At 36.7% G+C, this 25,980-nt stretch overlaps 1 protein-coding gene across 2 annotated transcripts in view; it reads left to right on the forward strand.

The window, feature by feature from the left end:
* Nucleotides 1-2,038: 2,038 nt before the first annotated feature.
* The window catches only part of CERKL (CERK like autophagy regulator), a 40,298-nt gene continuing 16,356 nt past the window's right edge, over nt 2,039-25,980 (forward strand). The window contains exons 1-4 of one of the 2 annotated variants that reach the window (XM_088135743.1): nt 2,039-2,488; nt 12,646-12,882; nt 20,266-20,397; nt 25,853-25,916. In XM_088135743.1, the coding sequence (XP_087991869.1) occupies nt 2,227-2,488; nt 12,646-12,882; nt 20,266-20,397; nt 25,853-25,916 (695 nt within the window). In that variant the 5' untranslated portion in view covers nt 2,039-2,226. Of the gene's footprint in view, nt 2,489-2,726; nt 2,919-12,645; nt 12,883-20,265; nt 20,398-25,852; nt 25,917-25,980 lie in introns of those variants that run through there. The other variant, XM_088135744.1, reaches the window with a different exon arrangement.

The following is a 25,980-nucleotide window of genomic DNA, read 5'->3' on the forward strand; positions in this document are numbered from 1 at the left end:
AACGTGAAGTAGCTAATGGAAAAATTGATGTGCTTGATGACTGGACAAATCCTGTATTGATCATTTTATTTATCCACACAAGAATTACTTTTTAGTAGAGCATTAAATGGTGGGGCTTATTCTTTAGCATACATGTTTACAGTTAAGCCAGCATTTTCAGATACTTTTCCCAGGTAACCAGAAGCGAAAAAATTGTGAAGTACTGCCTATTCCATGTACAGAATGTATCTTATTGCTATGCACAGATATATCCATACATGGGAATGCACTTGGTGCGCCATCTCTTCTCTCATATGAGCCTTGGAGAAGAAGGCTCATTTTAAGCATTAACAAAACACCAGGATAACCAAGCACCGCCTCTTAGCTTAACCCAATAGAAGAGAATACATGTAGCTCAGGGTTGAACTATGGGGTCCTTGGTGCTCTCGGAGCTTGGTTGTCTGCTTGCAGATGTTTCATTACCCGACTACAAAACATCATCAGCACTAGCGAGTGTGGGGTTTCTCCCTGTTTATATACAGTAGTTTGCCAGTGATGGAGGTGGTGTGGTTTTCTCCTTGGTAGTTTCTTGATTAGAGTATTGTTTTCTGCTTTTTGGCTGGTGTTAATCCCTGCTTATCTAGGTGTTGGCTGCTGGAGGGGATGTATTCTGGTCTGTTTCCTTCTTAGTTTTTTTTATTGTCTCTTTTGAATGGTTTGTAAATGTGGTTTATCTCTATGTGTCTATTGATGGCTGATTAGTCTGAATGCCAAGCTTCCAGGAATTCCCTAGTGTTTTTGGATTTAGCTTGATCTAAGATGCTTAGTTTCCCAGTTGAAACTATGGTTGAGTCTGTCCATGTGTTGTGAGATTAAGGAGTTTTCATCATTGTCTTCTGACTGCTAGTTGGTGTTCATGCATGTGCTCGCTAGCACTGATGATGTTACCTAGTTGGGTAATGAAACATCTGCAAGCAAACCACCAAGTTCAGAGAGCACCAAGGACTCCACAGTCTTAGTTTAAACTAAAGAGCAAACAACCTGACTGAATTTGAATACAGTACAGGTGGTCCTTGCTTAATGACCACTCATTCAGCATTCAAACTTACGAGGACCGCACTGAACGAGCGATACTTACGACTGGTCCTCAAAGTTCCAGCTGTTGCAGCATCCCCGCAGTCAAGTGATTGCAATCCAGGCACTCTGTGACTAGCTCACAATTATGCCACAGTGTCCTGCAGTCATGCGATCGCCATTTCCAACTTTCCCTGCCAGCTTCCAACAAGCAAAGTCAATGGGGAAGCCAGCAGGAGGTCGCAAATGGTGACCACATGACATCACGCTTAACAACAGAGCAGGATTTGCTTAACGACAGCAACTGGACGTGCTGGAACTATGGTTGCTAAACAGCACAGTCATGTGACACTGCACTTTACGATCACATTGCTTAGCAGTGGGAATTCTGGTCCTAGTTACCATAGTTAACAGAGGACTACAGATGAAATCCAGAGCACAGTGTTTGCAGATCCTCACCTGTGTACCCTCATGGGCTCAACTGCCTTGCAAGCCCTACCCAACACCAGCTTTCCACATTTACTCAGAAAAAAGTCTCAGCACAATTTCTTCCAAAGACAACGAGCTTTGGTTGGCAGCCTGAGAAGAGCAACGTTGCCCTTTTGTCCCTCTTTTCACCGGTGACATTGCCACAAAATGAGCTTTTATTTATTTATTTATTAAATTTATACACCGCCCATCTCCCCAGAGGGTGACTCTTGGTGGCTCACAATTAAAATCAAACGGTAAAAACAGTAAAAATAAATTGTTGTTGTCGTTGTTAATGACCACTCATTCAGCAATCATTCAAACTTAGGACTCCTCGTTTTACTCCTCGTTTTGCTGACATTTGGTTTCATTCCTTCCTCCGGCCCTCAGAAGCCTATCAGATTTTTTTTTTTTTTTGGAGGAGTAATCACTGCCATTCCGAATCTCGCGCCCAGCGCCTTTCCCCACTTTGCAAGCGCCAGAGAACTTTCCCTCCCTGCTTTGCGAGGCTCGGGCGGCGGTCGCGCGCCTACCCAGGCACTCAGCCCACGAACGCGCATTAGGCCTCTAATTCGGCTCCCATCCCCCTTCGGGGGGAGGAGGAGGAGGAGGAGAGCAGCTCGCTCCCTTGGTAGCGGCCGCGACGCTCTGCCGGGCTATTCTGCCTTTCTCCTTTGTTCGAAGGGGGCGGGTGAGGTGCCCCAAATGCACAGGCCCAGGAGAATAGCGTGGGCCGAGAGCCCCCCGGAGGTCTCTGGCCACGCGAACCCCGGCTACTCTAGCGGAGAAGAAAAAGGGGAGCCCCCCCCGGGGAGAAGCGCCCAAGTGAGCGACGCGGCAGCGATGGGGGACGAAGTCGACCACCCGCTCCTCAGGGGCATTTTCGAGATCGAGAAGAAGAGCTGCGACGTGGTGCTCCGCGCCCAGCGGCTCAGCTGGAGCCCTATCAAGCCAGAGAGCCCCGTAGGTGAGGGCTGCGTCTCTGTGTCAGCGTGTGCGCGAGAGAAAGTGTGCGGTCCCCCGCCTCTCCTCCCCCCTCGACCCGTTTCTTCCCCAGCTGGGACGGAACTCCGGCGCACAGATTTAGCCGCACGTAGGATACGATCCGCAGCCGTACCCGGAGGCCGGCGATTTTAATGAAATTTACGCTCCCTTCCCCCGCCTTAGAAGCGCCAGCTCCTTCTCCCCGCGCGCTGCCGTGCAAACGGGGAGGCCGGTGAAGGTGTGGCGTGGGCGGCGAAAGAAGCGGCAAAACTGAAGAAAAGTTTTGTTAACTTTGAAGATCACGTGTACCCGGTGACGAGTTACCTAGATCGGAATGTAGCACTGGGTAGCAGGTGTGAGGAGCGAGAATCTCGGCTTTTCCTCCTCCTCCTCTCTCTTCTATACCGGCTAAGGTGTGTGTGTATGAATGCGCGCTTTCAAACTGCGCTTTTAGGTAACGATCTCCCTGCTTCTAATGCGGAAGTTTAGGGGAAATACAGGCATCTTTATATTTAAGTTGCGAGCTCTTTTGCCTTTTTTTTTTCACTGCGAAAAGGAAAAAAAAACCTTTGAAGCAGATGTGTGCCTTTCAGGTGTGCCTTTCCGTAGTAAGGCTAGAAAGTGCCATTTTGAAAGAATCTTGGATTGAGTTAAATTAGTTTAGTCAATTGAGTCTTGCAGTCGTGTCTAAAGTGCAACTCCAATCATTCAGTAGTCCAACCAACAGGCAAAGGAACATTTTACTCTAACGATAAAAAAACGGGCTGACATTTCTCTTTTCATCTTTCCAGTTGAGCTTCTTTTTCTTTATCTTAGCCCTGCCCAAACCTTAAAAAAATTAGTAAGGATGGCACACTAGTGATTGAAAGAAAAAGGATTTGCTCCGTTTTTCTGGAGGGGGAATAGGCGCCCCTTGTATTTGCTGTAGTAGGCGAGGTTTATGCAAATCATACTATTCCTAGCCCCTTCTAGTTAGTATCTTCCTTAATGCCAAGGTCGGGGTGTGGCTGGGGCTGATCATGAAATGTAGTGTTTTCTCCCTGAGTAGGAGAACGCAGTCCCTCATCACCTCCCATGACTTGGAGCTTTTCAACAGGGTCTGGTTTATTTATTTTACAGCACTTCTAGGCCACCTAGTTCCCAATGAATGCTGGGAGGTGAATAAAACAACAGTATATTTTAAACAAATACAATAAAATTCCTGTTGAAAAAGAAGAAGAAAAAAAGACATCATGGCACCTTCTTTCAGTTTGGACCAGAGTTCGTGGCTATTTTCTTAGTAGCATGGTACCCGGGGGTGGGGGGGAATCAGTAATTTGATAACCTGGCTAATTCCCAGAATATGCCTTCATAAAACAGATAGGTAACAGAGTGGTCATTATGGGAAAGTGCCACGTTACTCTGCAGGGATAATAGAGTACCAGAGAGATAATCCACATGATGCCCTCAGGCAGAGTCAGGAGTTTAGGGAGTTGGTGAACTCAAAACAAACCAGGCTCTTAACTACTAGCTCCACCCTTAACAATGGAGTGTCTGTGAGTCCTATGCAAAGTAAAAGAATGGAGCTGTGTATTGAAGGAAGTCTCCATGCAATCCAATCTTGTGTTATCAAGGTTCTATTAGAATTCCTGTCACATGAGTGGACTTTCATTTGCATGATGTGAGCTTTCCCCTCCATTATTCCTGATGAAGAAAACATTATCAAAATATAAAGTGCAACTTGTACATTCAAATTTTAAAAGTAATAGCTAGCAGAACATTTATTGTCATGGATATAAGGTTTTTCACATTAAGGATACACTAGAATGTTAAGGTATTTAAAATTTGTCCCTAGTTATCATTGCTTTGTAGTTGTTTTACATGTAGTAGTGTTTTACCCAAAACATTGAAATGTAAAAAAACCCCTCCTTTTTGTATATATTGGGAAAATTAAAATAGGAATAAAATGACAGTTATCTTTGCTTGTTGACTTGTTCAGTGTAGCAAATCTTAGGTGAATTAATTTATGTTCTATTTTTATTAATATTGCAACTTTAATCAGTGTAGTATTTACAGAAAAATGTGAATTCTGTGAAACATAGGTTACATACTTTAAAATGTGCTGTACTTTTTATGAATTAGCTTTTCATGAACAAACTCTGGTAATCTTTTTAATTATTTTTATGTTCTTATGAAAATGTTCTGTTGAAACGATACGTTACATTATGTGTTTGATACATACATTATCCCTCTACCATAAGGGTCTGCTATTATGTTAGACACCAGCTGATTTTATGATAGTATTGGATTTCTTTCACATATGCTTATGTTTTGTCCAGATGAACTCAAAGAACATCTGTCACTTTTGTGGTGGTATCTGCTGCTTCCTTTTAGAATTTGACCTTTTGGTTAATGATAGCTACAGATCTGCAAAGGGTTTAGTATCATATACTTCTTGTATGAGTTTCTTTTGGGGGGAGGGGATGAATATATTGTCCCTAATTGTCTATCAGTAGATTATTGAATTCTGTGAACTATTTAAATCACTTATAAAACAGGCATATTTAAAATATTTTATTTTACCACTTAGAATTAAAATTATATAGTTACATTTAGTTTCATACTTATTTAACTGCATTCTTCCAAGCAGATTTCTTGATCCTGAGGATGCTGAGAACCAGGTATTTATATTCCCATCCAAATTCTGAAATTGGAATACATAGAGAGTAGATCAGATAGAACAAAGTTCAAGAAGGGCAAGCCACGTACAGAAACTATTTTCTGCCTACTAGCTGATTTCCTAAATAAACTACCTGTACAAAAAAATAAGTTGAGAAAAAGAAAACACCAACTACTGTATAGCATAAATTCGGTATTCTAAAATCATTAAAGAATGGTAAGTATCACAGATCTCTTGTATTTATGAAGTATTAATGTCATAAACTGATTCAAGTTGTCCTGAAAAAGACAAATCACATGTTTTTTAAGTGCAAGTGGTCATTCCCACTGATAACTTCTTTCTTCTGTGATGTAGAAGTCATTTCTTTTCCTTTAAAAAAATGCTTAACATATTGCTTCAAAATGTTCTGTTTACATTTATGTAAGCTAGGTTACATAATCTGAATTTTATTCTCTAAATTCTCTAGCTAGGATTAGACTAGACACCTCCCAATTCCAACAACAAAAAATATATGAACTGGGCAATCTGACAAAAAAGAAAAGAAAGTTTATAGAATTTAGATTGATATAAATGTTTAAACATAAATATATTATGTCTAGACTTTAAATTTAGTTTAATGGAAACTGAGGATACGTTTATAGGACTAGATGCAAACAATCAGTAATATATATTTAATAATAGCATACTATTGTCATTTTAATGTCAGCATAGTGGTGCTGGTTTTTGTTTTGGGGGGAAAATTGTATCATGTTTTTTTCAGATGGAGAAAAAACGACATTGATATAAGATGCGAGAAAGTAGGGAAGCACTGTTCTCAGTGAACATTTTTTTGGGGGGTGGCTTCACAGAATCCTAAAAGGCTGTCTTTCCACTGTCAATTCCCTCCATTTCCAGCCTCCTGTGCCATGTGCCATCCAATTCCAAGGAGTTCTGATATCTGGGAGCATATCTCCTGAAGATGCAGAGGCCATGGAGAAAGGGGAAAAATGGGGAAATTCTCTTCTGCCCTTTAAATGGAATTTAGTTCTGGAATTTCCCTTAATAAGATTTTTTTAATGGTATAAATTTTACTAACCCTAAAGAAAGGTAACGTTTGCATGTTTAATATTTAAACATTCAGGTTTTTTTAAATTGAAAATGATCCAAAATATCAGAAATTAGGACTGTGCACACTTCAGAAACAATTAGGAAGAAGCTCTTCAGACCTTGTGTGAGCATAGGGCCTCCCTGCTGTTCCTTAAACTAGTTCATAGTTTGAAGAACTTCTATGTAAGCCTAAAATGGATACAGCTGCTTTAAGAAGCTGAGCCATTAAAGTTAATGGAACTCTTAAAGCAGTATCAATTGTTTTCAAGCTTGCATAGAAACCTGATGTTGGGCTGCTTTAATGAATAGAGAGAGGTCATCTGAAGTATTTCTTCTAAATAGTTTCTGGAGTGTACACAACTCTGATGGAAAGAGAATATTATACTTAATTTTTTCCATTTTTAAGATAACTGTTCAGATCTATAAACATTCTTAAAATCCCCCAAACCATAATAAAAATATTTCAAAAAATAGCTATAAAAAATAAGGGATACCAATAGTAATTGGATCAGACTCTAGTGTTACAATCAGAAAAATTATTCTGTGTTAATGCAATACTTCAGTGCAAACAGATTTACCGCTGGCACTGAGGCCCTGATAGTTTTTTACAACAGCTAGTACTTGATATTCTGAGGGTGGAGATTTTGAGGAAATCTAAACTTGTAGAAACATACCATGATAATTAGCACAATTATGCAGTGTACAAGTATGATTTCTTATTTCTGAGTCCCAATAAATTTCAAAATTCATGCCTTTATGTACTGTTTAATACAGTATTATATGTAAACATGCTAACTTATTTTGGTTATTTTTTAAAAAAGGAAAAACCCTGATTTTAAAAAGTTACTTCCATGCTTACAGATACATGTGTAGTTATGCCAACATATTATTTTAAGAATTTTAAAATGGAAATTGATAATGCATTTTTTAATGGTGGAGTTAAAATTAGTTTGCTATGTTCAGTAAGTGGTGATAGCATCTGTGGTGTAAAAGAAAGTATGCTTAGGTTGCTTTGCAGACCTTTTAATCTCTGAAACAACAGATGTTATATTCTATCTAGTAGTGTGTATCATGGAAACAGTGATTTTTCAGTGAAATAATTGATGAAATGATATAATTACTGATGCAAGGAATACATTTTTGTTATTTGTTGACTGTGATATATTGTGGTTATGCTGATATTTTTGTAAAACAGTATTATGTAAAATATGAAAAGAAATACTGGAAAAGAAATGATGGGTTATAACAAATGCGTATTTTGTTTGTTTTTTTTAGTTTTCTGAAATGGTTGTGTTAATGATTATGGGCTTGCTTCTAATGTTCATACACAGATGGAGAACTGCTGTTAATAGGCAAGATAAAGCCATGTCCTTGTTAGAAGTTAACAGAAAGGACAGGGAAGTCCTGCTTAATAAGAAGCTGTGAGATGATGGAAAAATGGAGGAGCTGAGTAAGCTGGTCTGCAGTCATAAATGTAACTATGCTGATTCTTGAGGACTGTCAGCTGTCCTACTTCATGATCTCCCAATGTGCTGTATGTACTAAACCAAGTCTCTTTTGCCACATCAGTCAGCAATAGAAATATGTCTGAACTCCCTCTGGAGGGAGCATACCTTGATATTTGCAACAGTTGGCTGGACTTTCTACCTGCTGACAGTGAAAGCAAGATTGTGCAAGGGACCTGGACTGCTTGTGAGCAAGATATGAAATATTTTTTTGCCTTGCTTTGCCAAGTACAGGTAGTCCTCATTTAGAGACCAGAAACTCGGTTGTTAAGTGAAGTGGTCACTAAATGACACTACGATTGTGCTTATGATTTTACTACAGCTTTCCTTTGCTTTTCAGACCTGCAAAGGTTATAAATGCAAGGATTGGTCGTAAAGTTACTTTTTCATTACTATCATAACTGTGAATGGTAGCTAACCAAGGCAGTTGCTAAACAAGGACTACCTGTAGAATTTTGAATGTTCGGTTGTTGGTGTGTGTGCATTTCTTTAGGGCAGATGATATGAATAAGACACAAGACTTAATAGAAAATTGTAATTTCTATTACAGTTACTTTGGATGAAAGCTGCACAGTGAAAATGAAACAAGATTAACCTTACTTTGTATGCAGCTGACATGTATATTATTCACTTTTCTTTTTCAGACACATAGGTGAATGTAATTGAGTGTTGAGTTTACATTTTTTTAATTATTATTAATGAATTTTCATTTATACAGCATCTTATATATCTTTTATCAGGTTTTCAGTTTTTAAGGTTATATTTCTGATCCAAGAACTTATGATTCTTGACCTTATTCTATGACATTTTTGTAATATTACAAGTATCTTGCAGTGGGACGTAACATGGAACACTGTGGGGAAAGAATACAAAATTTGAACTGGAAGTCTTTTTGTTGCCTGAGTAATAGTAGTACACATCATATTGTAGTATGAGGCATGCAGTGCTGTATGGGATATAATTTTTAAAAATTAACTTCATAAATTGTGCATGACTCAAGAAGGGTAAAGGTCTTGTATAAAAAACAAATTCTCCTGCACCTCACCTCTAACACTAAACCCAAGTGTATGTATCATTAATTGCATGTTCATGCATATATACCTTTATTTTCTAGATGTATGTAACACAGCTTACATTCTAGGATAGAAATGGTGGCATTAGCTTTCTTTTATCAAGTCTGTCACAGAATTAGGAGATACCAAGTAATGTGCACAGTCAGTAAATAAGTATCTTTGCTTAGTTTACTTTTAATGATGCATAGTTTGAATGTTTTGAAGCATCGATCATTAGATTCTGCAGGAGTTCCACCAGTAACAGTTGTTTCTGTAGTCCCCAGGTTAAGAACGAGTTCTGTTCCTAAGTTTGTCTTTAACTTGAATTTGTATGTAAGTCAGAACTTGTACTTACAAATGGACTGTCTATTACTAAAAATGGCGAATGGCGTTCTCTTTCCTCGAGCCAACAAATCACTGAAGCCACACAATGTTTTCATGAACTGCTGAAAACAGGCTGTATATTAAAAACACATGCCTTGAGTGGTTCATGAAAACATTGCACAACTTCAGCGGTTTGTCGGCTCAAGGAAGGAAAACACTGCCATTTTTAGTAATAGGCGGCCCATTCGTAAGTATGAGCTGTCTGTAAGTTGGACATTCTTAACCTGGGACGACCTGTATAGAAGATAATTTGAAAGGAAATATTCATTCTTCTGAACACAAGAAATTACTCTGGATTCTGAATGATATTAGTACTGCATTTTCTTGCTCTGAATGTCAGGGAGGTTTGCTTTAGATGGATATTGTTATCAGATTTCTCTAGAAAATGTTTGACATTATTTGATGCATTTGATTTGTATGTAAGTGTGAATTTACAGGTTTCAGATATTAAAAAATTCATCAGTCAGTTTATTTAAATCTTTAAACAGGATAAAGCATGAAAGAATACAAAATTAATTCTGTAATTAATGTTTTACCTATAATACTAGGTGTTGTTAACCTAAAAAGTATTTTTCATAAAATATGTGTGAAATAGCAATCTGACAACTAAAAACTATAAGTAAATAAACGTATGAATCTAAAAACTTTGTATTGTAAGATTTTTCTATAATGTAGCAAAAAAGCTAAATTCTATAGGATTTAAAGCTATACATGAATGCAGACATAATTCTAAAATGTGTATCCCTATAACTTTCAGTAGATTAGTTCTGATTCTATTTTACCTGTATCCTTAGTGATTCAGATTTAGGGTGCAGGGAAGTATAAATCCAAAATCTAAGAGACTAATACTTTGCCCTGTATAACACTTTCAGCTCTGGCAGATATGATCATCAGATCATGTGAGGATGAATGGAAGGCATTGAACTCATTCATGTCTCTATCAGCTAGTAACTGACATGGTTAAAAGTAGTAGTAATATATGGTTATTGTTTAATGCTCTTAATGTAAATGTAGGAGAATTGATTATTTTGTTCAAGACACTTTTTGAAAGAGCCAGATTCATTCCTGAAAGCCAATCTATACATGAAACTTGTCTTCATATTACTTTTCTGGAATAGGAGCAAAACTATTGAAAAAAATACAACCCCTTATACGTGTTTTAGTTTTGCTAAGGCATAATCTTTTATGAACCTTACAGCCCTCAATTCTACCAACTGCAGTCATATATGTATATGTGTATCTAGTTGCAGAATCTATTTTTATAGAAAATCTGGTTTTAAATTTCTCTAGTCATCCAAAGTAGGGGAGAAAATCCAATTGTCTGTAACTATAATTTGTGTCTTGTTAACAATAACAGTTATTAATTGGCTAATAAATAAGTTTCTGTAGGTTCCTGAAATCTTTCCATGTATCCAAATATACTGCCCAATATAGTGGAAGGCATTACTTTCAATAGATGGCCCAATTGAATGCCCATTTGTTTGAGCACTCTACTATAAACAGTACAGTGCCAACCAACAAACTGCGTTGGATTATGTATTCTATTTATGTTGTGTTCACTTCTGTAAGAACAGGTAGTTCTTGGAGAACGTAAGTTCAAAAGTATTTTTGTCTCCTATACCCCTCCCCACATAATCTCAAAAAGTGTGGAGTACAACCCTCTTAATAATTTTACGAGAATTCATGTAGTTCCACTGACTCTTCTGTTGCCTGGCAGAGGTCATACTTGTAAAGATTTGCCAACTGGTATGGTCTTTTTGGAACCATGAAGAAGAAGATGTCTCTGTGCCATGTTGGCTGAAGTTAAACTTCTCCACTGGCAGCTCCAGCATATATTAAACCATGAAGAAAGAAAATTTGTCTTTCTGTATACATAGTTCTTGAAGATAATAATTTGGTTCAGATGATAACACCTAAAATGGTTGTCTTCTGACCAGTTTCCTTCCTTCTGCCCAATATTTGCATCCCAAGTTTAAAAAAGCAAAAGAAAGAGAATGAGAAATATCTCCTTCCCCTTTTAAGTCTCAGAGAAGTAAAATATGAGGAAGTGTCAAAGATAAGTTTGGTTATTAAAGAAAATTATAAATTTGAAATCATTTGGGAAGGTTTAGTTACTTATGAATATGATAACTAAAGTGCTTAACACATGAAGATAGAAATTAATATCATAGCCAACCTTATTTTTGTATTGTATTTGAAGAAGTGGACATGTGCAGAAACTGTGAGTACAATTAGTGTCAAGCAGATAAATCCACCTCTAATCCTGTTTATGCTCTACATCAGGCAGATGTGCCAAAATTGATGTAGACAAGCTCTTGGCTTACAGTAATATTTTTAAGAGCTATGTAGTACTGTTTTTGCTAAGACCTTTCTTAATGTTAAGTGTGGTTAAAAAGAGAAGAAAACCTAACAAGTGTAACCTACTTTTTGAAGGTGTGTGCCCTGCTCTTGTGATGAAACAACGTAGCAGGAAAGACTATTCCTTGTAATTAAATTGATTTTAAAAATACAATGGGAAGTGGGAGCAGAATCAAATAAATAGCATGATATCTAATGTATACTTAAATCCCCTGTAAGAACAGATGGTACCCTGTATCCTTCTAGGTAATATGAGAGGAGAGTTAATGTTTTGAAACAGCTAGCAATAATCTGTATGATACTAATGAATGGATAATTCTTGAATGGGGAAAAAAACTTTGCAGTATAATTTTATAAGCCAGTTTTAATAAAAATTAAAAAGTTTTTTTAACTGAATGAGAACTTAGTGGTGAAATTCCATTGTTTCAGATGAACTTAATTTCACAATTTCCTTCTAATTAAAATTGTTTATAACTGTTTGACATAACATTGTGTAACCATTCCATTGAAACTGTGGCTAACACTGTGATTTCCTTGTGTACAGAAAAGCTGCAGAACTATCACTTCCAGGTAGTAGTCTCCATAAGACCAGACCAAATTAAATTGGAATTTCAAAAAGTCAGCGTTCTCCTCTTTTGCATACTGACAGACAAGATCACTGGGTTCTTTGGATGTGACAGCAGTACAAAACAACACAAGAGACATATTTAATGTTTCTATAAACTTTATGCAATTGGGAGATTTTTCAAAATATGCTTTCCTTCCTACTATGATTTTGTTGGCTGTGGGCCCTTGGCTATATCACTCCACCAGCTGCTAGGTGCACCTATTCGTGAATTGATGTGGTTTTTATTGTTGTTCACAATCACTTCCAATTCTTCATGACCTGATGGACATCATTTCACCAGGATTGTCTGTCAGTAACTACTTCTTGTAAGCTCATGCTTGTGTCATCAATGAGAGTATATAGCTGCCTAGTGCTTCCAGTGAGCACTCTAGTGTGTGTGTGCGTGCGCAAATACATAACATTCTCTCGCACTTACATACTGAGAACTGTATATGATTAAACTGCATTTATTCTTTTCCTTTTCTGCAGGAGGTTCCAGTATTGGTTTACAGCATAAAGAAGAATTTGTTGAAATGAAAGATGTATTTTCCATAAAACTGAAACGTCGTCGTTTTGCTGGGCAAGAAAAAGGCGTATTATTAGGAATCGCTATTTTTGTGTGTCTAAAAAAAGGCAATAAACTTAAAGATGCCACCATCAATCTAGGCAACATAAGTGAAGACCATTGTTATTTATGGTATAGATCTTTGAAGGAAATTTTGAAGGGTAAGTACTTTATTTTCATATTTCCAAAAAGTTTTGCAATAAAAGATGTAGCAGCAGCTTTACCATTTTATTGAATAATAATTTCTACTGAGTTTAGAAGAGTTTATGTCCAGGTAAAGATACTTAGGATTCCAATGATTCTCTTAGCCACATATCTCCTTTTTCTGATTTGATTCATGTTGATATAGTTGTTATGATTATTATTACTGTTATTATTTGTATTTGTATACCTCTTTTTTCACATACATAATGTGAAATTATGAAGGTTTTGTTTTAGCTAAATCTAATTTGTTTTGTTTTTCTGGTTCATATGTAATACTGAACTCTAATTTGCATGTGTGAACCTCAGCTCTTTCCTCTGTTCTCTTCCCTGTGTTGAACAGGAGATCAGAAGCCTTCCCTTCTACTTCAATTATTGCCATTACTCGTTATTTCTGAATCGAGTGAAACTATATCATCTTCAGGTCATGCCTTATGTTCCTAGCTTGTTTTCCTAAACCAGGGGTGACCAACCTTTTTACTCCACTAAAGGTCATATGCAGCGATGACGGAGTATTAGTTGTGGCAGTGGACATGTTCATAGCTGATGGGGTAGCCAACATGGCACAGACATCATCTTCTTCTTGGTTCCAAAAAGTTTCTTCTCAAGACTTACTGTGCCTCTGTCTACCTCTCTGTTTCTGACCCCACAAGTATAATCAGATCCTTATTCTTCCCTGGACATGTAGCTCTACTCCTGCTTGCAAATGGATCAGCAGTTGGAAGGAGAAGGCATGTAGTGGAATAATTGTGATCTTGTCATATGTCTCCCCTTCTGCCTAACCAATAGGCACTACCATCAGTTAGGAGTGCTGTTCCATAATTTCAGTACCAGTCTGCTGGGCAGAAACAATTAGCTTAGGAAAGGGGCCTGCAAGCTGCATCCAGGATTCATTGTTCTCTGATTAAACAGAAGGAACAACTATGAACAGTGGAAAAGCTTCCAGACTCCTTGCAGCCATATTAGAAGGATAGGAGGTAGAAGCCCGTGGCCTCCTCCCATAGTGTTAGATTATAGTTTAGCAATAATGATAAATGATAGTTTAGCAATAATGGACTATGTTCAGATTGTCATACCGCATCTTATTAGCCCAATATATGCACAAATCTTTTGTCTTGCACACAGTCCCTTTGGTTCAAACTATCTTGGCTTGCTGTGAAGCTGGTAATCATAGTTTACCTATTGGTAATGGATTATCATTTAATGGATGTTCACAAAAAGGGCCTGCCAACCCAGGGGAAAAAGTTAGATATAATTCTGTTGTTTTTGACACTGCTATGGTGGGTTTTTAGTGAATTCTATTTAGCTGCTGTGCTGTTGCAGCTTTTTGAATTTATTCTAGTTATTAATTAATTTGTTTTATGCTACTGATTTAGAATTAACCTTTTTAACTACTTTAAAAAAGTTTAAGCTGATTGCAACCCCCCCTTCTATTTAGAAAAAAAAATATTATTTTTAAATGATAAGGGAGATTATGCCTGACTTGGGCAATATTTTCTAAATCAAGTTTCCCATGAATAAATTGCTTCTGTGAAGTCATCCTTATACTAACTCTGCTTTGCTGTTACAACTGCGTTTGTGCAATGCTGACATATTTATTTATTTACCCATCCATCCATCCGTTCAATTTCTATGCTGCTTGATGCCAACTGATTCTGGGCAGCTCAGAGAAAAAAGAGCACAACAAAAATACAATAAATAGAAGAAAAATAATTATTAAAAAAAGATAATTACAAGGTGGGAATCCAGACAACACACCAATACATGTGCAAAATATGGCAACACCTCAAATAAGGGGGTGCCATCTGCTCCACCCCAAGGCTTGGGAGAACAGCCAGGTTTTCAGGGTCTTCCAGAACACCATCAAGAGGTTTTTGTTTGATTGTTTGTTTCAAGGGTCTATTTCTTCAACGAAACATGACAGTTTCTTTGTTTCTATACTTGAAAAGTGAAGGAATTGTGGATGACTCTGCGGGATGACTGTCTTTCTCAAATGTTTCCCACTACCAGTGTAAATGAAGATATGTAATGCCATATATATTTGACAACAGTAGCTCAATATCCTGGAAAAATTATAATCAACATTTTTGTGCTGTCTTTTGATCTAAAAACCAAAAGCAAATTTAGGAATAGAATTAAGATGGTATTAAGATGAAAAAGCAGAGTTAAAACCATTGGCCTCAGATTATGTACTATTAAAAGTCAGATAGAATTAAAATGTTTTTGCCTCCTTATTTAAGTGATTAGGTCTACAGTCTTAAGGGAGAGGGAATTCCATGACTGGGAGTTCTACCAAAAGGCTCTTCAGCATCCTTGATCACTCCTCCCATTTCCTGATAGCGTTTTGTGATTTGGTGCTGTGGCCGAATCTTATTAATCCTGCTTTAATACACAGGATTGTGTTCTCATCTATTGAGTTCCTTTTTTATATTAATTTCTTTTTGTTCCTCATTTTTTGGTATTTCAGGTACTGAAATACTGAAATAGCATCATAGATAGTTAGGTAAATAGGTATGTTACATGACCTTCAATGTCTCTTTTTGTATCAAACGAAGACTGATTATTAATTTGATTGTTTATAAAGATTTTAGATTATGTGCATGCCCGTCTAGTGGGATTATAAAAATACATGTTACTGTATCTGTGTGTAATCAGATTGTTATAAATGTTGGTTTCGTACGAAAAAACATAGAAGTAAAAAAAATGAAAATTCTGTAACCAAAATTGAATATTGTTCTTTTGAAGGCAGTTTCAAGAACCTTTTCTGAAAGTGTAACAACAGAATAAAAATATATATTTTTAAAAAATTCTGATATTAAGGATTCTGTTGTGTCTCACAACTACTTTCTTGCAGAAAAGGTTTCTTTCAAAAAGTTTCTTAAATATTCATCATATGTAAGTAGTTTTGCCCATGCCCCAGAGTTGATACTATACAGAGATAACAGTAATACCTTTGGTGATAAATAAGTCTACTTTGGTAATATTTCTTTTGTCTGTTTTAAGATGACAAGTTTTAACATGTCAAAGGTGATCATATTGAACTTTATTATGATTTAATGTTCATAGATTTTGCTTTAATCCTCATTCTCATGTGCATTGATGAGTTCCATTAAGAATTTTAAAAGTTCTTAAATTAAAACTAGGCTTTGCAGTTCACTCAGATACCACTATATTCTAAAAATATTATGAAGGATAACATTTGTTGGTTTTTTGAAATAATGATATAAAATTTAACATTAAACCCAGAATAGGGTAATTTCAGTGCTTTCCATTTATCCGTGATAAGGTTTTCTAAGATGAAACTGTATAATTGTCCTATCTTTCAAAATCTGATTTTTAAAAACAAAACATGTTAGCAATATATGTTGGTCTTTTCAGAATAAAAGATGGAATGGTTATTTATATAAGCGAGTGTTATTGAATCTCTTTTACAAGATGCCTCCCACACCAAGCTTTAATACGGGTGTCTAAAGCTTCATGCATGAAGGCTTAATTATCCCATTAATGTTATACATTAACAGTTGTAACATCAACTGTTTTATCTCTAGTTAGCATGAAAAATGTTTATCATGTCATTATTACTGTCTCTATGTAACAATTTTCTTATTGCCTGTGGTATAAAATATTAATAATATATATGACAGTGACATCATTTCAGGCTCCTAACTTTTGTAAACATAAACCTGCTGCCATAAAGCTAAATACTGAAAGCAGCACAGATGTGTGTCTGAGGGTAGCGTCTCTGCTGCCCTGCGAGCCTTTGTTTTCAGAACACCCTGATTAACCCCTACTTTTCATGGTTCATTGAGTCGCTCACTGAAAGATCAAGTTTAAACTAGTGCATATTAGCACATTTGTTACCAGCAGAGGAACAGTTGGCTATTCTCTATAAAAGCACTGCTTCAGTTTAGGGGAGAAACTTGAATAAAATGTAGGTTCTGATGGTGCCAAAGCTGTAGCTTCTCTCTGTTTGCACTGAGAGCTGAAACACTTAACATTTAATATTTAAACATATTAAATTGTTTGTTAAAAAGTTAGCAGAATAATATAACTGAGGAAGAGGAAAATAGGTTAGATGATTAGGAAATGCTCAGGGGGTTATTGATATTTTGATAAGGTATTTGCGGTTTTAAAGTTCAGAGGTAGCAGCCTGAGTTATGATTGATCAGACTAAGAATGAGCCTTGTGTCTGCATAATCCTTTGCTGGCACTCCCTTGCCCTCCTGGTAGCTTGTTAAACACAATGACTGAAGGAGCTTACACAAGAAATGAGAGGGGCAGCCCTCCTCTGCCCTCTCCATGCACTGATTATTGTGTTACGACTTCAGGTCCCCAACCTAGTACTCTTCTGCATGGTTCCTGATGTCCATTTGATTTGAGCCCACTTAGTCCTTTCCTGCTCATTTGCTTATCCCAAATTTAGGTTCTGCCTCAGATATACTTTTAAAAGTTATTTACAACCCACTTTATTTGTTGTGAAGAAAGAGACAATCTACTCACATTTAGAGAGTGCAGGGATGAGCACGAGAGCCTCACCTATTGTATCACCCTCCATAAATGAGAGTGACTGACTGTTGCAGAGAGCCTCTTCTTTTTCTTTAATGAAGGCTCTTCAATTTATTGTAAACTTTGATTTTCTAGAGTCTTTAATTGTGTGACAACTTCTATAGATAAAATAGCCTGCCTGCTACAGGTCATTCTGTATGAATGGCAGATAAAGGAATAAAGTGGAACTCCGTATGCTTTTCATAATACTGGAAGAAGCTTAATCAAGTCTGTCTGACCGGTTAATGCTTATCTGAAATGGCCAGTTTTGGCTTATAAAATCTATTTGGTTTTGGTTTAATTAGAACAAATTAACAGATTCTTCAGTTGGAGCCTGTCAAAAAGTATAGACTTAAAATTCATCCTCATTCCCAAAATTTATTCTGAAAGATCCCAAAATAAAATAGAGCTCCCAGTTCTTCAAAAACAAATCTGTCCCTGATTATCCTGTGTTCTTCATTTCAGAGTTCTATTTTAGAGAGTTTATATATGGGAGGAATGTTATTGTAGCTGTCAATTAATTGGAAATCAGAGATCTTTGCTTGTTTAGAGCAAATTATCCTGAGATCTATCAGTAGATTGAGAAATACTTTCCGCTTGTCACACAAATGTCTAGGCCTTAAGGATTTCGGACTATCTGGATTTTAGGAATTTTAGAATTTTAAGAGAGGAAGCAATAACTGACCAAGCTGAATGGTTGAGGGAAGGGCACCAATAAATTAAACAGAGGCTTGGACTCTTTTGTATAGGAAAATCTAAATTAACATTCAAGAGTAAAACCAATTCACACTTAACAAGCATGAATACATGCAGAAGATTGACAACACAAACATAATATGTGGAAGAAAAGAGGCACAGGATTCTCCTCTAGAATCAACCACTTTCTGTGAAATAAACAGAGAAAATGCATTTAACATTCATGGAATGTTCCTTCTTTGTAAATCAAAATGGAATTATAGCCAACAGCACCAGAACCTTAGAGGACTGAAGAATACATGATACAATCAGTAGAGGAGGATACTGGAGGAAGAGGGCAAGCTATGGATCTCCCCAAGGAACCTGTATTCTTGAACCATCAATGTCTGTTACCTTGGCTTTAGAGAGTGAACCCTGCTGCACCATCAACCACATCATCCTTACAAAAATGAGAGGACCAAGGAATAATCTGTTATAGTGTGTAGACAAAATATTCAGAGAAGAAACTCATTATTCTGATTAATTTATTACTTACTGAACTAGAATTTCTTAAGTTCTTTTGGTTATGGTAGGTTCTCAAGTTAGGATAAGTTCTCACCGTATCCATCCAAATTGAAGAAGGGTGCAGTCGTGATACTTTTAAGAAATATTCAAAAAGTAGATTAATGAATTGAACAGAAGTGTAGGTAGTGACCATGCAAAAAGCAACATAGAATCTAAGATAAGCAACAGGGAAAGCATCTACATGCACGGTATTACTTTCAGTATTGGATTTAATTTCTTCATCAATTCACTTCTTCGCAAAATACTAAGGCAATTGATAAAAGTAAAAGATGAACATTATATAACCTTGGATCACCTGAACAGTAACTGGTATTTATACCTGGATAGTTTACTACATCTAGCATTGTATCTTTTGAGAGAAATGTTTGAAGACTAGGAAGACAGAAGGTATCAACATTTGTTTATAGAAGAAGAAACTCTGCCAATTTCATTGCTTACCCCTGTCACAATCTTTCCCAGTCTGGCTCCTTTTAGATAAGTATGAGCGTCAACTCCTAGACTTCCCCAGCCAGCGTGGCTGTTGCTGAGAATTCTGTGAAAGTCTGCACATCTGGAGGGCGCTGTAGCTGGGAAAGATTGCTTCCTCAGAACTTATTGTACATGATCAACAATGTTAACATTTTAAAAATGTGAAGAAATGAACATTTCTACTTGGGCAACTTGTTTTTCATGCTAGCGATTTTACTTTAGCTAAACAGTAATAATACTATTATAATTATAGTAAAAAAGAAATTGAACTGTTTCTTTATATCATTATTTCTATGAATGTGTGATTTTTTTTTTCCTGGGGTTAGGATGGCTAAATCAGAAAGTAACTCTTGTACTTCAGAACAAATGCCCTTTGGCTTTTGTGAAGTCCTACTAGAAATAAATAAGAGTAGAATATGTGATGAATGAAATTAGTTTTGAGATAATTAATAGTTTATTTTTTAAAACAAAATAGGAAAATAACCTCACATTTTATTTAAAATGTGAATTAAATCACTCTGATTTTTGCATATGTTTTCCCCCCATGCCCCTTTTTTATCTTTTAATCAAGGGCAGATTTCTTTTGCACCTGCTCCTTCTGTGTGGCATGATACATAATCTGCAAATCCTGAAAATTGTAGTATCAAATCTCTGCACCAACTGTGAAGGAGTACTATTATCAAATCCTTGCTGAGAGGCATTTCCTCTTATACTCCCAGGAGAATATATTCTCTTCTCACTTTATCACTCTCCCTCTTTCAGGTTTGAACTATGACCTAAAATCTTTTTTATTATAGCTACCACATAATGCTCTTGATGGTGACTGACTCATTTATAGTAGGTATTGTTAGCTATAAACACACAAGTGGGTCAGCGCTCTAGTTGTTCCAGGATTATATTGGAGTTGGATATAAGTAATGAGCATGCCAGTTCCCTCCCCCCACCCCCCGCAAAGGTTATGAAGAACTCTGAAAGTCGTCCTATTTCAAAATGCAAATATATCCACATGTGTTAACATTGAACCCATACTTCCTGTTATCAAAGATGTTGTGACATTTGTTGATTTTTAGGGTTTCCAAGTCGGCCAAAGTCATTAAAAATATTTGTCAATCCAAATAGCCATAAAAAAGAAGCTACTCGGATTTATTATGAGCAAGTTGCTCCCCTCTTCAAGGTTGCTGACATCATGACTGACGTTATCGGTAAGACGCTTTAGAGACTTCAGTTTAATCCATTAGTATGTTGCATGAGTCACTAATACTGGAGATATTTGTTTTTGAGTGGATAGGGCTGTGACAAAATATGTCCTATTGAATTTTCTAAGGCTTATTTTTGGATAGGAGATGGTATTAGCAATAGTATGAAAGCAGTCTGGCAATCCAGAGATCCATTTGCACAAGCTCGTTCCCTATTGTACAGAGTATATTGTTTATCAGAGATGGGATTGGTGTCCTGTGAAAGTCTCCTTACCTGTTTTTGTTCAGGTGTTTTAATTTTGGAAATATGATACTGGCTTTCCCTGGTGATTTAAATGTATTGAATATTATATTTATTGAATATATAACTACATTATATTACAAAGAAATAAGATACAACTGGTTTAATCTGCTGCAGCAGGTAATATGTATTCATTACTAGTTTTAATAAGGGAAATGAATTAAACCTTTTAAATTGATAAGTTGACATTAAATACATGCCATATATTACAATTCTGTGATATGTAATAATAATAATTCAAAGAACACTGCTGGGTTTATTAGCTAGCACTCCTCCTGCAGGAGAATTTGGCAAATTACAAGGACTTCAGATTTATTAAACTAAATAATGATTCTTTGCAATAGTATAATAATTTGATAATCACATATTGACAATCACACAGGAATGTATTCTTCTAAAATGAAACAGAGCAGTGGACTATTTAAAACATATTAATTTAAAATAATGATTTTTCACATCTTTGAATGCTTTCTACAATAAAAATAACTAGGCCATAGTTAATATTTTTTATAGTTTTAGGTTTAAGTTAACCAGGTTATAGTCATTTTTTTGTAGTTTTAGTTTTAAACTCTTATCAGTGATAAAATAGTTTAAGAGTTACTGAAGTTACTAATGTTTACTTATTACTTGGTCATTCAAAATACAACAAAGACAACATAGAGAATTAAAAATAAAAGTAAAATAATAAATTATTTATTTATTAAATAAATAAAAATCAACTTTTTTAGTTTATTCTTTTCTCCTTTTGCTTGCTTCTTTGCTCTTTTTTATTCTAAAATAATTAAAAATAAAAATTATATGTTTTTCAAAAAAAATGTAGCTGAATCACTAGTATATAAATATAAAAATATATTCACTTGATAATGTAGTGTTAAAGAATTAATTTGTGCAAGTTTTTGGCTTCTGTATCCTAGACCTCAAATTCAGTCCTTAGGCAAAGGGCTGATGGTAACATCCCCTCTTTCCAGATCATGTTACCACTTCCCCAAGAGAAAAACCAGGTCTAAAGTCTGCCCCCCAGTATAAATTGGGCCCTGAATAATCTGGGTTAGGTGTATGATAGCCATGAACACCTGAGTTGCCTTCAATGTTACACCCAAGGAAGGCAAATTAAAGTCCCCCAGAAACATAACGCTGGGGAATACCTCTGCCAATCTGGCCACAGCACTGGGTAGCACAGAATAGCAACAGTTCCATCTGATTCCCGACACCCAAATGAAGCCTCAGGTATTATATCCTCAGCTTCATTCATCCAGTATATCTATGAGGGTTCAGAAGCGTTTATTCTTCTTTTAGGGCAGTATTGGGTCAAACCAAGCTTATTTTCCTCTATGATTAGTCTGAACAAACCCTGGCTTGTTTGGATAAAGGAGAGGTGGGGAATTTGATCTTGTTCATGGCCTGGATATAGTCTGCCTGGATAGAGGGGAAGGCTTAATGGAGGAAGGTAGTACTACGTCACCAGCAAAGGTAAAGATGCCTTTCAGTCAAGCTTTATTCCTGGAGACACCGCCCATGCTGTTTTCTTGGCAGCATTATAGAAGAGGTTTGCCACTGCCTTCTGAATCCTTTTCCTCTGCCTCTCAGTCTAGGTAACAGCCTTGAAATTCCCAGGTGGTTCCCACCCAAGTTCTAACTGGGGCCAGCCCTACGTATTTCCAAGATCAGCAAAGGTCGGTTAGGTGCTACCATCTATTTAAGATCCATCATTGGACATTTATCCTTTGAGTCATGCAAGATACATCTGAGAATGATCAGTTCCTGTTTTCTCCTACATAGGAAAATATGGAATGATTCTGTGGAACCACTGGATGGTTCTTGAAGTGGTTTGTCCATAGTATGATTTCCCTGCTTGGGGAAAGGCTCAGAATAGGTGGATTGCTTGGGGAGGAATGGGATGGGCAGTCTCCCTTCCTTGCATCACTTGCATGAAGGGTGAAATAGCAGCCAATGTTCTCCATCCTGCACAGTGTGATTTCTGATCTCCCTGCAAGTATTTCAGTAAGGGCAGTTCTGTCTAATCTTGACCACACTGTAAGTCCTCGGCTTATGTTGGCAATTGGGACTGGAATTGCCATCGCTAAACGTGTTTGTAAAGCACGAGGTCACATGACCGCGCCGGTTAGCGACAGCAGTTCTGGCCGTTCTGGTTGCTGTTGTTAAGTGAGGATCACACAGGTCATTAAGCAAGGACCTCATGTGGCCATGACTTCCGACTTCCTGCTGGCTTCCCCATTAACTTTGCTTATGGGAAACCGGCAGGGAATGTCGGAAATCACAATCGTATGACCACGGGGACGCTGCAACAGCCAGAGCCCTGTGGACTGGTTGTAACTACCACTTGTTCAGCACTGTCGTAAGTTTGAATGGTCACTGAACAAGTGGTAGTTACTACATACAGGTAGTAATTAAACAAGGACTACCTGTATGATTTTCCTTTGGAGAAGGTGCAGAGCAAGTAAGACATTACCATGGTTGCAGGTGCTCTAATTAAGGCACCTGCAAATATAACTCTTCCCATACAGATGAGTGGAAATTAGCTTGGGCTGTAGAACCTTGGGGTGTAGAGCATATGCAACCATGGAAATAATAACAAAGTAGAGTTGGTTGAAAGCAAGAGCAAATATTTCAGATCATCTTATGACTGCATTACAGAAATGGGCTTGTACTTTTAAAGTATGGTCAAGCATCATGTTCCAATATATTCTATCTCATTGCAGTCATAGACTCCTTGCTTTATATTTGCTTGAAATATCGCTTTCTATTTCTTCTCTTTGATTCAGCAAGAGAAAAGGATGCATGACTATTATATTAATTGTTAAACAGTCAATAGGTTGGAATGTATCATTCAATGTACTGTATTGTATCTATTTGGTTCAGTTATCTGGGCAACTAAGAGCCAGTTTGGTGTGATAGTCAAGGCACCAGGCTAGAAACCGGCTGAGCGACTTTGAGCCAGTCCGTCACTCACTCTCAGCCCTAGAAAGCAGGCAAGCGCAAACCACTTCCAAAAATCTTGCCAAGAAAACTGCAGGGACTAGTCCAGGCAGTTGCCAGGAATCAACACTGATTTGAAGGTGCACACACACCTATAGGCAACTGGAAGGATGGGGCTGAGCTCTAGGTATATTTTCCCAAGGATATAAAATCACTGTATCTTTGTCGGTCATTTTAATGTTCTGTCAACTCATCTGCTCAGCTTTGAAGTGTGTACATAGAATGATAGTGTCGAAGTGTTGCTTCTGGGCTTTGTACAGTATTACCCTGGCCTTTAAGGTTTGGGTACACTGTAACACATGCAGTGCTCTTTTGAGTGATAGTGTTTGGCACAATAATCTGTTTACTCACCCTTAAAGACATTTTTACCTATCATAATGAAGTAGGTGAGCAGTAAAAATAAATCATATGAATGTATTAAATGTATTAAAGTATGACAACTTAAAAGTATTAAAGCATATTAAAATTGGAATTTTACAGTGATGCCTTGTTTATCCAGTGAATTCAAACATCTATAAAAGCACTGGAAAAGATGGAATATACCACACCAAAGACAGCTAAGCATGAAATATTAATGTAATCTTGCATATAATAATGCACATTGTTACATAAAAAATCCATCTGGAATTGTCATATCAGTCATCAGAAATCTTTGATGAGTGGATACAGCTGGGCTGCCTCTTCTGGCAACCATGGCCTAGAAGATTGTAAATTGGTTATAATACTTTATACCATCTGCAATATGCCAGTTTATTCTTTATTTGCTGGTGTTCACTGTACTGCATAAGATATCAACCAACAGCAGCAATATACATTTAAAGATTAATTTCCTCTGAGGCCACAGATTCTGGTATACATGTGATCCATCCTCTTCTTGTGTCATATCATTTTGTTACCAGCTACCCAGCTTTATTCTTTCCATAGTTTACTTGTCCAAATTGATGTAAAGACTTACATTTTAGATAATTCAGATTATATCCAGGAGAGCTATTTTCTCTTTTAATAAAAATAACAAATAAAGTCCACAAACAAGAGGCAGGCGCAAAAAGCTAGTATTTGTCATTGAAGCTCATGATGTCTCAGGATTCTTTTAACTCAGAAACATGTTTTCTAATACGTTACAAGAGTTATGTTGAGTTCATTATCCTGTCATACAAAAGCTCAGAAATTTTATCAATTCAAACTTTCAGCATTCTAATAATAATTATAATAATTCTAATAGAAGAAATCATTTTGTTGTTTTGTTAAATCATTAAGTGTTAGAAGCCCTTCCCAATCCACTGTAAATCAACCTATCAATAATGGTGTACAGAATGTTTTGAATGACCCATTTTGCATTTGAATTAGGTGATTTTGATTGTTTTGGTAATATTTTAAGCTCAGAACATTCAGAATATTCCAATGTGATTAAAACGTCCCATCCTTAGTGTGAAACAACTATTTTGAACATAAAATACGTGCTTTGAATTCAAAACATATTTCACACCCTTTGCCCTGATCTATTTTCTGTCCACCCCTGTTCACACTGATTCTTTTATATGTCAATAATCAGTGTTTTATAAATGAATTATTTCTGTGCCCTTATTTGGCTAGAATAATATTTATGTATATGCTTCTACCCTTTGTTTATTATTTATTTTCAGGGAGGAAGATGGCAATTTAAAATTAGCAGTTGCAAAAGTTCAATCTTAAACAAATACAAAAACAAAGGAAAGAAATCTAAATGTATAGCAATAGACGTACTTAAAAACACAACAGGAAGAGCAAAGGACATAAATGGCCCAAGATAAGGGCATCTTTGTCTTATATAAGAACGGAATCACCAGGCAGTCATTGCTGAGGGTACGTTGTAGCTGGGGGCATAGTGCTCAAAAGGCTATTCTTGCAGAACATTTGCCTTCCTTGGCACGTAGCACCACCTCCAGCAGAGCATCTGATGATGGTTGTTCAAATCTGTGAGCATGCAGAAGCAAACAGTTTTTCAAAGTTAGGGAAACTTGGTGGTTTGGAGACCCTCTGTTCCAAGAGGCAAGGGGATTCACTGAGTACACAACAGCTCTCTGGAAAGGGATTTAAGGATTCTAAGAAATATCTGCCACTTTAAGAAGTTCAGTGCTGTTTAAATGGGCACTAATTATTTTTGTCTTACTTTTTTTTATGTAGTTACTGAATATAAAGGTCATGCTCTTACACTGCTCAAGGAATGTGACTTAAAGTCATTCCATGGGTAAGTATATCTTAAACGTTTCCTTCTTACTGTAAGGATGCTGTTAATTTGGGCAAAAGATAGA

Source organism: Python bivittatus, unplaced genomic scaffold, assembly GCF_059951505.1.
Source record: "Python bivittatus isolate LINGU-HERP-01145 unplaced genomic scaffold, Pbiv_v1 ctg000200_np1212, whole genome shotgun sequence".
Lineage (NCBI taxonomy): Eukaryota > Metazoa > Chordata > Lepidosauria > Squamata > Pythonidae > Python > Python bivittatus.